We start from the raw sequence: 12,613 nt of genomic DNA, 5'->3' as shown, positions 1-12,613 counted from the left end.
TTAAAACATTTTAAAATATACATATAACCAAGTGACAATTTAGCATTTTGACAAATAATCATAGGTCATACATGATACTTTCCCATGCAGGAGACAGATATTAAGGAAAAACAGCAATCCCTGTTGATGTTGTCCTGTCAAGGAAGGTTAGAGAGTGAGTTTGAGATCCCTTCTCCCACCAAAGTTTCTGGTAGAAACCCTTGTCCAGCCTTTCTCCCTTTTTCTCCTCTCTCCCTGATCAGACCCCAGTTCACTAGTCTCTCATTCTCTCACTTCCAGAAAGGACATACTCAGTTTATGAGGAAGAATTTCTTCCTCTGCTCTAGGACTGGTGATAAAAATTCCTTGAGTTTTTCATCACAGTTGACCAATTTGGTGATAGGAATGAAGTTCTTAATATGCTTGCATGTATATTGTCATAAATCAGTTATAGTGTTGCTGGTTGCAGAAGTCCATTTTGAATTCTTGACGTGTCAATAACTTGCATTTATACAGTGTGGAACTTTTCATCTGGAAGGATCCCAAAGCACTTTACCAAATGATTATACAGTCCATTTCCAGAAAAAAGTGCACCAACATCTTGGTTTGTGTGCCTGGATGTGGCAACACTGCCTGAAGAAAACTATGTTTAACTGAAATTGCAAGGAGAATTTTGCTAAGTAGAATACAATGAGCTGAGTTGAAATTGGGATAGGATAACTGTGTATTTTAAGGGACTAATTTGTGGAGTAGCTTATGCAAAAATTCTTCTAGGAGCTGGCAGGAATTCAGAATCCTAGGTAATCCACATATTAACATAACAATGTTCGTATTGTTGGACTTACAGTATTGCTGCCACTTTCGTAACTGGTGCAGATATATTTTTGCTTAAGGGGAAAAATTCTCAAAACTGGGAAAACAACTTTTATTTGGCTACAGTTCTGTTCTAATTTTATATAATTTACATTGCCTTTCTGAGTTCTTGTGTTGAAGATGGTTTTAAAATAAGCGTTTTAGTGTTCAGGTTGTTTCTAGTTCATCCCTTCACAGTTTATTGGTGAGTGGAAGGAATCTACTTGTTTGTATAGTGATGGATGTTACTACTGTGGAGTAAATACTAATCCTGCTTTGCAAAGCCCTGATCCATTCATGCTTTTGATCAGGCTTTTGGTCCAAAAAAAAATTAATATTGAAATCTCAGGTATTTACACTATAATATATATCATTCTCCTTCACTGTTGACTTCCAGGATACGAGAACCTGTTTTTCTTCATGGTCTTCCTCCTAGTCATACCTAGTTTCATCAGAAATGTCCGGCTCTAGTGTTTGCGATTAGTCAACATACTCTTTGGGAGACCCTACTTCTTTGATGTGCTAGCGTCGAAAATGAGATTGGCCCACATCATTGCTCCAATGAATTTTACACTACTACTAATAGAAGCTGCAAATAAACTGTCTCTGCTTATTTGTCTTTACCAAGGGGCTATAAAGCAAAGAAATACATACTTCCAAAAACTATATTATGTAGCGCTTTCCTATTTTAATAAACATTTTAAACTTCATCACAAAGATAGATTTTACAATGACCAATCTTGGTTGCATATTGATGACCTTTCCTTGTTTGTACTGGAACAATTCATTTACATTAGCTGTTTGAATTTTGGGAGGATGGCTTTTAATCATAGTTTTAATTGTATTTTAATTTGCTCTCATTTTGTTGAAAAGCACCCCTTATATATGTGTGTGTCTATGGATGCTTGATAAATCACCAACCGTTGAGAAGGTGTTTGATCACAGGCATGCTTTATCTTGGTTTCCGTTTACATTATCTCTTTCTTTCACATACCCACACAAATATAAAAGTTTAAAAAATTAACTATCACCAGTGATACAATTTTTATCGTAATTGGAACTTTTAGTGAAGGAGGATTAATGTAACCGCAAAATACATAATCTTATTTCTCACACTATAGAACACTTTCAGATGTACCAAACAGACAGTCATACAGTATGCACAGTTTGGAGTGTGTATGGGGGAGAAGAAGGCCATCCAGGCTATTTAAAATAAAACGGTAATATTGAATTCTAAATTCAATGTGAAGAATATTCTGAATACACATATGTAGCTCTCATTAATTTTAGTTTTAATGGACAAGTGTGATCTTGAGGCATTAGAGTACCCAGAATTCCTTGGACTGGAAGTGCAGTGTGAGGAAAGATGGCCAATGGCTGAAGTGCTAGCCTGTGCTATGGAATAACCAGTTTCAATTCTTTCACCTCAGACATCCTATGTGACCCTGGACAAATCACTTGGTCTTCCGGTGCCTCAATTCCCTATTTGTAAAATGGGTGTAATAGAACTTCCATCCCTTTAAGGGTGTTGTGAGGATAAAGCACATTAAAGATTGTGAGGCCATATAAGTACGTAAGATAGCATATTCGCATATTGCCTCTATAGTATTTCTCTTGAGCATCTTTCTCTGGCAGAAGCTTGGAGTGGCTGCTCCAGAAAGAGCCGTGTCTAGTTCACTTTTGTCAGAGAGAGAAATGTGGTGATGTTGCAAATGGAGAATCCTTCTCCAAAAACAGAGAGCGAGTGTCATGGGGGAAAAAAAGGTTGCCTGAATATACGGTTTATCAGTGACTAGATTAGGAACAAGTAGCACTGCTTTAAATTAAGTGGGGGAATTTTAAATAAATTACACTTGGAATTGAGTGCTTCAAAGAATTGCTGGTTCTGTTATTGTCTGTCTTAATGGACACTAAACTTAAATTACTGGGGTCTCCTGGCTTAAATGCTGTTGGCTGCACTGTCTTGGTCTTTAGAGATTGGTTAGCATTATCTGTTCTATACCTGTATGATGGTGTGGTGGTAACATTTTCATGAGAGCATGTATATTTAAACAATTGTATAGCAGGATATAAAATGACAGTATTTAATATGTGCAGAAAAATGAGATTCATTGGAGAAATAATCAACGATGAAAGGTAAACTGAAGGAACCCAAATCCTGTCAACCTTGGGCCAGATGATCAGCTGGTTTACATTAATTAAGGATATGGCCTTTTGTTTTTAGCCTTACAGTTGGATGAAGTTCTGTGTACACCCTAAGTGTGTTAGAGGCAAGACATTTTTTTCCCCATGTTATTTACCCTTGTACTCTAGTATGAGGGTTGTGGTACGGATATGTAATTGGCCACAGAGCAAGATATATGTTGACTTGGAGGACTTGGAAGAAAGGGTTCAAAATAGCTTGTTCCTGGATCAAACCATGGGAATTACTATTCTAAAATCAGGGAAGTTAGAACTCTCCACTTTACCCCAATAAAGCTGCTAGTTGATAAATGATGGTGTCAGATTGTACACAAATATATTGTTAGTACCCTGCCTCTTTGCAGCCTTCCTTTCTTTATCTGAATTCCAGTTTTGATCATAGTATTGATTGAGTTTCAACATTGACTTTATTTTAGTATTAATCAAAGGATACTTACATGCATGTGTACTAGCTTGACTGATGAGATAAAAATGTGTCAGATTTTGTGTATGAAACTTATGCCCAGTTTAAAAACCTTGAGATGCTGTAGACTTTAAATTGTTTCTCTTGTCTTTCAGCACTCAACCTGCTACAGCTTATTCCCACCCAACCACTGTGGCAAGCTACACTGTCCAGCAAGCTCCTGGGGTGGCGCATACTGTGACGCCATCTTATGCTCCCACAGTGCAGGCTGCCAGGCCGGTTGCAACTGCTGCCTATGGAGCATACCAATCACATTCAGGACAGGACTATGGTTATGGAACTCGGCAGCAGGAACCAACCCCCCAGCCTACTACAACACCAAACTACCAGGTATCAATCCACTAAACCTTTTGGTGACGCTTTAATTGTTAACTTATCTGAGCAGCATTTGTTCACGTTAATTGCATCATATAAAATTTTTGCTTGGGAAGCAGAAGAAGGCTGGTAATGTATGTGATTTTGGTTGTTTTTACTCCATATGTTTCCAATCTATAATTGAAAAGGGGACAAGGACTGATACATTTGTACAGGCTCAATGGATTTCAATCCTTAATTGGTGTTTCCAGGCACCAAGATAACACAGATATTAATTATAAAATTAATATATTGGTATTAAGGGATTTCTTTCTGATAAATCCTTCAAGATGTTGGACTTGTGGGCTCTAGTATATTTGATGCCTTTTTGACTATACATAAAAGCACTACATTTATATATGTATCAGCAAATGCTGAGGGATCAAACCAAATTACTAGAGAGCCAAAGCAGGTATAAATCTAAGAACAAACATAGCTTTAATTTCCTAAAGTCTAAGGACTATCAACTTTGAAACAAGAGCTGGAGAATGAAATCTGGGAGGCTTTTTGATTTTTTTTTTCCTATTATAAACTAACTTGTTCTCCCCAGTTGACATGAACGAATGCATGACATTTTTTTAGCAATTAATTGGACTCTACCAAAATGGCTATCAATTTGCTAAAGAATGCTTAATTTATCTATTAATTTTTGTAGCACTGGGCTGTATGTTCATAATTTGGCTTCTTTTTTGTTCTGTTGGAATTTCATATACAGGATGGTTACAGTTATGGACGATCTACATTAGCAAGCAACTATGAGAGCAAACAGTACTACCCGCCAGTTGCTACTCAGCCTCAACACACTGCCACAGACTCTTACTACCAGTCAAGTGAGTGCTACAGGAACCCAGTGTTCACAACTTTAGTGTGTTATTTCAAAGTATGTACAGTACTGGGAGGTTCAAAATGTTAAAGGTTTATTGGCAGCGGGGTATCAGTTGCAGGTAAAGTGTCAAAAGTAGCTTAATTAGACTATTTAGCAACTTTGGAAAATGCCTTAAATCTTCTCTTAAGGGTGTGGCATTTTCATTTTTTCCAGTTAATTAAATGTCATAACTTGAACACAAACGTTACTTCATACTAATGTTTAAAAAAAAAAAAAGATTTATAAGAATCTGAATGCACAAATATTTTCATACATATAAGAAAAAGAGCGCTGTCAACATATGACATGAACTGATAGAGTATAAATACAAATCACAGTGGTGACTTGAAACCAAGCTGGAAATACTGGTTCTTATAGAGGATTGGATTTGATAAGAATGTGAAAAATAACCTATAATATTAAACTTTGGTAGATCATTCCTTTTATGGGTTAAGTACATCTACTCAAATTACAGGTGAAAAATAATTTACTCAGAGCCCATGAGTAGTTAGAAAAAACCAAGCCCATTCCTCAAGCCTCTGAGTGTATTTACATATAGAAATATAATTAAATATAAAAAATATACAGCATGCCCTATTTGTAGAGAAAATTATAGTAAAAAATGTAGGGATAGTGTCATGTTTTTGTTGAGGACGCAAAAAGCACAAAACTGACTCCCATGCATCTTTGCTTGCACAGGCTTTGCTATGAACATAATGTCCATACTGGGTCAGACCAATGGTCGGTCTATCCCAGTATCCTGTCTTTTGACAGTGGACAATGCCAGGTGCTTCAGAGGGAATGAACAGACCAGGTAATCATCAAGTGATCCATCCCCTGTCGCCCATTCCCAGCATCTGGCAAACAGAGGCTAGGGACGCTTCAGAGCATGGTTTTCATCCCTGCCCATCCTGACTAATAGCCACTGATGGACTTATCCTCCATGAACTTGTCTAGTTCTTTTTTGAACCCTTGTATAGTCTTGGCCTTCACATCATCATCTGGCAAAGAGTTCCACAGGTTGACTGTGTGTTGGGTGAATACTTCATTTTATTTGTTTTTAACCTGCTGCCTATTAATTTCATTTGGTGACCTCTTGTTCTTGTGTTATGAGAAGGAGTAAATAACACTTCCTTATTTACTTTCTCCACATCGGTCATGATTTTATAGACCTCAATCATATCCCCCCTTAGTCATCTCTTTTCCAAGCTGAAAAGTCCCAGTCTCATTAATCTCTCCTCGTATGGAAGCTGTTCCATACCCTTAATCACTTTTGTTGCCCTTTTCCAATTTATATTTTTGAAATGGGGCAACCACATCTGTACATAGTATTCAAGATGTAGGTGTACCATGGATTTATATAGAGGTAATATAAGATATTATCTCTTATCTGTCCTTTTCCGAGTGGTTTCTAACGTTGTTAGCTTTTTTGACTGCTGCTGCACATTGAGTGGATGTTTTCAGAGAACTATCCACAGTGACTCCAAGATCTTTCTTGCATGGTAACAGCTAATTTAGACCCCATCATTTTATATGTATAGTTGGGATTATGTTTTCCAATGTACATTACTTTGCATTTATCAACATTGAATTTCATCTGCCATTTTGTTGCCCTGTCATCCAGTTTTGTGAGATCCTTCTGTAACTCTTTGCAGTCAGCTTTGGACTTACCTACCTTGAATAGCTTTGTATCATCTGCAAATTTTGCCATCTTACTCTTTACTACTTTTTCCAGGTCATTTATGAATATGTTGAACAGTACTGGTCCGAGTACAAACCCCTGGAGGACACCACTGTTTACCTCTCCCTATTCTGAAAACTGACCTTTTATTCCTACCCTTTCTTTTCCTATCAGTTAAGCAGTTACTGATCCATGCGAGAACCTTCCATCTTATCCCATGACAATTTACTTTGCTTAAGAGCCTTTGGTGAGGGACCTTGTCAAAGGCTTTCTGAAAATCTAAGTACACCATACCCATTGGATCAGCCTTGTCCACATGTTTGTTTGACCCCCTCAGAGAATTCTGTGGATTGGTGAGATATGATTTCCGTTTACAAAAACCATGTTGACTCTTCCCCAACGAACTGTGTTCATCTATGTGTCCGATAATTCTGTTCTTTACTATAGTTTCAACCAATTTGCCTGGTACTGAAGTTAGGCTTACTGGTCTATAATTGACAGGGTTGCCTGTAGAGCCTTTTTTAAAAATTGGCATCACATTAGTTACCCTCCAGTCATCTTACTCCTGGGCGAATTCTGTGCCACTGCGTATGCACAGAATTTGTCCCCCGCAGATTTTTTTGCTTCCCCGTAGAAAAATGACTTTGATGGGGAAGCAAAGGGAAGCAACAAGAGCAGTCATGAGACCCTCCCCAGCAGTATGTTGTGGGTGCCCAGGGCAGCCAGCAAAGAGGTAAATCACTGTGGGGCAGGGGGCAGGACTGGGGAAGACCCAGCTGGTGGCTCCTACCCTGCGCTGGGCTCAGCTGCTAGTCAGCTGGACTGGGGAGGACGGGACTTCCTCTTCCGCTGCATGGCATCCGGGGCCGGGTCAGACCCACCCCCAGATTTATCCCTTGTCTGTAGGAAGCTCTGCAAACTCTCCCTCCCACGCTTCCTGCACCCATCGCTCATCAGCTGCAGGGGGAAGGATCACTATACAGGGCGCTGCTCCCCCATCTGCCCAACCCCCATGCATCCAGACCCCCTCACGCTCAGACTCTCTTGCCGAGCCTCAAAACCCTTTCCCCCGCACCGGGATCTTCACCCTACCAAGCTCCAACCAACTGCACCTGAATCCCCACCCCACTGAGCCACATTCCCCCAGCATCTCCCCCCCCGCTGAGCCCCTCACACCAAGACCCCCCTGCCGAGCTCTATCCCTCCCAGACCACCCCCTCTCCCGCTGAGCCCCAATCACCTTCACCTGGACCCCCTTGCAAAGTCGCATTACTATTGCACCCAGAACCCCCCCAACAGGCCCCTGTGCATCCAGATCCCCCACTGAGCCACCTGCAACCAGATTGCATCACACAGAATCCTCTCAACCAACACCTGTATCCCCCTGCGCTAAGCCCCCCCATACTTGGATCCTGCCTTGCTGAGCCTTCCCACCCCCGCCTGGTACATCTGGCATGGAGGGGCAGGGCCCTGGGGTGTTTCTGGGGCCGGCCCAGTCCTTGCGCTGTGTCAGGGTTGGGTGCAGCCTCACCACTGAATCTGTGTCCCGGGGGTGGAGCTGCACAGTGAATCTCCCACCCCGTGCAGCCAGTGGCCTGTGCTCCCCAGTGGCACGCTGGAGCCTCCACATTTATTTGACAAATAAAATTTGCAGAATTTTAAAATATTGTGCGCAGAATTTTTGGGTTTTGGGAGCAGAATTTTTAATTTTTTGGCATGGAATGCCCTCAGGAGTAGTCATCTGGTACAGAAGCTGATTTAAATGATAGGTTACATACCACTTCCATTTCCACCTTAATTGAATTGGTCTCGTTAGCACTGACAGCCCCCTCCCCCCCCCACACACTTGGGAAGGCATCTCCCATCTTTTCATATATGTAGTGCTTACTTTATTTTTCACTCCATGCATCTGATGAAGTGGGTTTTAGCCAGTGGTGAGCTGGAGCCGCTTTCCACCGGTTTGCGGGAACCGGTTGTTAAAAGGGCTTTTAAATTTAACAAAAGCTCCAGAGGCTCCCTGCCCTTCCCCCGGCCCCAGCTCCCCTCACTCCGCCTCTGCCTTCTCCCCTGAACGCTCCCCCGGCTTCTCCTCCCCATTCCTGGCTTCCCGCGAATTAGCTGTTTGTGCGGGAAGCCTGGGAGGGCTGAGAAGGAAGCAGTGGCTTCCCTCAGGTGAGCTGGGGCAGGGGGGCGGGGATGCGAGGAGGGCTCCAGGCGTCGCACAGCTCCGGCTCGGGCCTGACCCCGCGCCCGACCCCGGCCAGCCGGGTGGCGCAGCTCCGCTGGGCGCTCCGGCCCCAGCCGAGGGCCCCGGCTCTGCCCGAGTGGCCCCTGGCCGAGAGGCCCTGGCCCGGCCCCCACCTCCAGGCAGCGTGGTAAGGGGGCAGGGGGCAAGGAGGGGGTGTTGGATAGAGGGTAGGGGAGTTGAGGGGTGGATTAGTGTCGGAGCGGTCAGAGGGCAGGGAACAGGGGAATTGAATGGGGGCAAGGGTCCCGGGGGGGGCAGTCAGGAAGGAGCAGGGGTTGGATGGGGTGGCAGGGGGGCAGTCAGGGGCAGGAATTCCAGGGGCAGTCAGGGGACAGAGAGAAGGGGTGGTTGGATGGGACAGAGGTCCTGGGGGGGGCAGTCAGGGGACAGGGAAGGGGGGTGGATGGGACAGGGGTCCCGGGGGGGGAGGGGCTGTCAAGGAACGTGGGGGTTGGATGGGGCAGTAGTCCCGGGGGGGTATGACACCCTTGTGGGGTGAGGAGGAGGGAACTGGTTGTTAATATTTTGGCAGCTCATCACTGGTTTTAGCCCACGAAAGCTTATGCCCAAATACATTTGTTAGTCTCCAAGGTGCCACAAGGACCCCTCATTGTTTTTGCTGATACAGACTAACACAGCTACCACTCTGAAACATACCACAGTTAGTAGTTCTGCAATTTCACATTTGAGTTTCTTCAGAACTCTTGAGTGAATACTATCTGATCCTGGTAACTTACTAGGAATTAGGATTCACTTTAAAACCTGTGAATTCTAAATGTTTGTTTCATTTTTGTGACTGTATAGGTTCCCTCTAGTGGCCAAAATAATAGCTTTAAATTCCCATGGATAACTGAAGTCTCTTTAGCCCACTGGAATAAATCTGCATGATTCTGTTAATTTTTTGTTATTATAGTTCAAAAGTATTGAGTTCATCTCATGTTGAGAGCATATTTAATATTAAAAATTTGTTTTCTTGCTGCTTTTCCCTTCAGGATCAAATTGAGTCACTATATTTTCAGCACCAGATTATCTTTCTGATTCAGAATTTTTCATATTTAAGTAAGCTAGTTAAATAATTCTATTTAAAAAGCAAATCAAACATACCGTAATAAGCATTTTGTCATTAAGTTTTGCTCAAGGGTACTTTTTGGCTAGAGGCTTTTCAAGGTTTTTACAAATCCATAAAACACTTAAGGTTTTTGAACCAATTGCTATATGTAAATGGACATAAGAAACTATTCACATTAAGTCCTGAAGTCCTTTCTCAGAAAAAAATTCTGTTGACGTTTTTGAGAATTGTGCCTCATTATTCTGGAATCCTTAAGGCCCCAAAGTGGAATGAAAATGAATACATGTAGGATGATGGTTAAATCCAGTATTTTAAGAACATAGGATTAGCCATAATGTATGAGAACATTTGTCCCTCAAGTCTGGTGTTCTGCTTGTAGCAATGATTATTTGAAGCTTTAGAAGAAGGCAAAAAAATTATAAAACATCCAGCCAATTGCTTATATTCACGGTCATGAAGGGAGGATTTATTCTTGGCCTTTGCAGTGATCCTTGAAGGATGAAATTTGATTGTCCACATCTTAGCATATGTAACTACAAATTATTATTGGTTATAAATTTTTCCAGATCCTGTTTAAATCCAGCTGCAATATTCAGTTCTCTGGCTTCTTGGAGTAATGAATTTTACAGGTTAACTACATGAAGAAGTGTTTCTCATATGTGGGTCCGTCGGTCAATCCAGAAGACTCACTGCTGGGTAGGTCTCTCCCACTCGTCCACAGAGGCAGCTGGCTCAACTTTTTGGTGGCAAGAGGAGATTGTGATAACCAAATGCAATTGAGCTGCCACTGTGCTCAGTGCTAGCTGTATTCTGAAGCACTTTGCTCTTCTTACCTTCTTGGCTGGCTCTTCCAGATTTACTCCCTCTGCTGGGAAGCCATCCCCATCTCTTGAACACTTCTGTCTCCTGCATTCTGTTTTTCCTTTGCTTTGCCGAAGTGGTGGTTGGGCCTCCGATGTGGTACTTCAGAGGAGCTTCTTGGCTGAGCTGGCCCTGCTTCTGCGCCAAAGAAACATTTTGGCTGCAGCAATTTCCCTTTATTGCTTGTTTTTCTCCTCTACCTTGCTTCAGGGAAGATTTCTAGCAATGGTCTTCCTCTACCTTTGCATCAGCACCACTGGGCAAGTCCTCCATTTTGTGATTTCTTTTCCGTCAACGTCATGGTTAGGAGAAGAGCAGATCCGGTAGCGAAAATGCAATCTAGTAGAATTCAGCCATTTCCACCTTCCTGGGAGTGAGTGTGTGGGGCTCTGATGACAAAGGCCTCTCCAAATGACACAGCAAACTATCTGTTAAAAGTATTACTGCCAAAGGCAGTAAATATGCTAGCAAGTCAACTCAGCAGTGTCTGGCCATCTACTTCCATCCTTCTGCCATCCTAGTACACTAAAGTTTTTCCTTCAAGGCCAAATTTTAATTCCATCAAAAACAACTTATGACCAGGACTTGATGGCATCGGAATAATTATTTTAAAATTGTTTTTTCATTCTGGAGGGAAAAAAAGTCAGCATCCCATTATTTGAAAGCTATAATCTCTCCTGAACCTATAGGGAGGAGTTAGATTTTCCGTACCCCTTTTCTGGTCGTTAGGGACCATTCTCAATTCAGAAAGAAGCAGTCACCAAATGTTGTTGTGTTCCCCATTCTTGGGTTAAGAGTTAAATGAAGATGAAAACATGAGAGCTCTTAATCCCTTTCATCCAAAAAGGAATAGCCATCTTTCCTCTTCACCACCATTGCCAAAAAGGAAAGATGGAATGAAGGCAAAATCCAGAAAATCTTAGTAGTTCACGTTTGCTTAAAAAAGAAGCAATTCTAAACTCCTTGACTTGGATGCCAGATGACTCTTGACCGGGATGATTTAGACAACTTCTAAAGTGCAATTCTACTCTGAAATTGAGTGTCTGTGTTATGTACACACTGTTGGATTCCATGTTTGTGTCATTGATTATCATATTTTCTCAGTTTACAAAGGGAAAAATACTGTGTGATTGACTGTCAGCTCTGCAAACTCAGCCTGGGCTCTTGGCATGTCTAGATGGGTTATTTTTTCCCTTTGTGCATCATTGACAGTAATATATATATATATATATATTAGGCCATATTCTGCTCTCAGACGTGTGCAACTTTATTAGCCTATGTGAAATTTGCAGGAAGGGCTGTTACAAAATATTATTTCTAAACTGCATAAATTTGATATGGAGACACAATAAACATGGAACTGCATGGTGAAATTTTTAGCCACTTTTCAGAATAGAACTGCATTTAAGAAGACAACTTGCACTGTGCAGGTAATGCTGACCAAGCATTCTTGTGTCTCAAAAATGCACTCTAGATGAGGAAATCAAAGGATAATGCAGTATTCACTAGTGTCTTCAGAAAATCTTGATTCAGGACTTCACCTGCCAAGAGGTTCCTCAGCAAGGCTTATCTTAAACTCTACAAGCTCTAGGAAGACACATTATCAGATTACAGTTTCTTGGCCCTGGCACATAATTTTAGAAAGAGACTCCATCCATACTGCTGGTATTAAGGCCTCTAAATTAAAAAAAAAAAAATGCTTAAGTGAAGAGTAAGAGTTGCCTCGAGCTTCAATGACTTGGCATAGTATTGTTCAAGAATTCTCTGTCATGGATAAAAAGCTACCTTTGCTTTGAGAGATCTGTCCAAAATAACCAAGAGCTTTTGTTGAGTTATGATGCTTGCTGTGACAAGTTTTTTTTCTGGTAGATCACTTCTCTGCAATGCTATAGCGAGAAGAAATTTGTAGGTTAGAATGCTGGCCATTGATTTGACTGCTAGCTCAAATCTCACCCAGCTTCATTTGATCTTTATTTGGAGGTTCCTGAGAAAAAGCTTTAACAACTCTTCAAAATTGAGCGGTCTCTTCATAACAGCAA

The 12,613-nt window shown here is 41.7% G+C and overlaps 1 protein-coding gene across 4 annotated transcripts in view; it reads left to right on the top strand.

Annotated features, from left to right (window-relative positions):
- ZFR2 (zinc finger RNA binding protein 2) overlaps positions 1-12,613 on the top strand; it is a 92,704-nt gene that overhangs the window by 28,446 nt on the left and 51,645 nt on the right. For 2 of the 4 annotated variants that reach the window (XM_039515757.1, XM_039515760.1), the window contains exons 2-3: positions 3,592-3,826; positions 4,551-4,680. In XM_039515757.1, the coding sequence (XP_039371691.1) occupies positions 3,592-3,826; positions 4,551-4,680 (365 nt within the window). Of the gene's footprint in view, positions 1-1,961; positions 2,052-3,591; positions 3,827-4,550; positions 4,681-12,613 lie in introns of those variants that run through there. The other 2 variants (XM_039515758.1, XM_039515759.1) reach the window with 2 other exon arrangements.

This window comes from Mauremys reevesii, linkage group 26, assembly GCF_016161935.1.
Source record: "Mauremys reevesii isolate NIE-2019 linkage group 26, ASM1616193v1, whole genome shotgun sequence".
Classification (NCBI taxonomy): Eukaryota; Metazoa; Chordata; order Testudines; family Geoemydidae; genus Mauremys; species Mauremys reevesii.
This window is presented reverse-complemented; position numbering and strand designations above follow the sequence as displayed.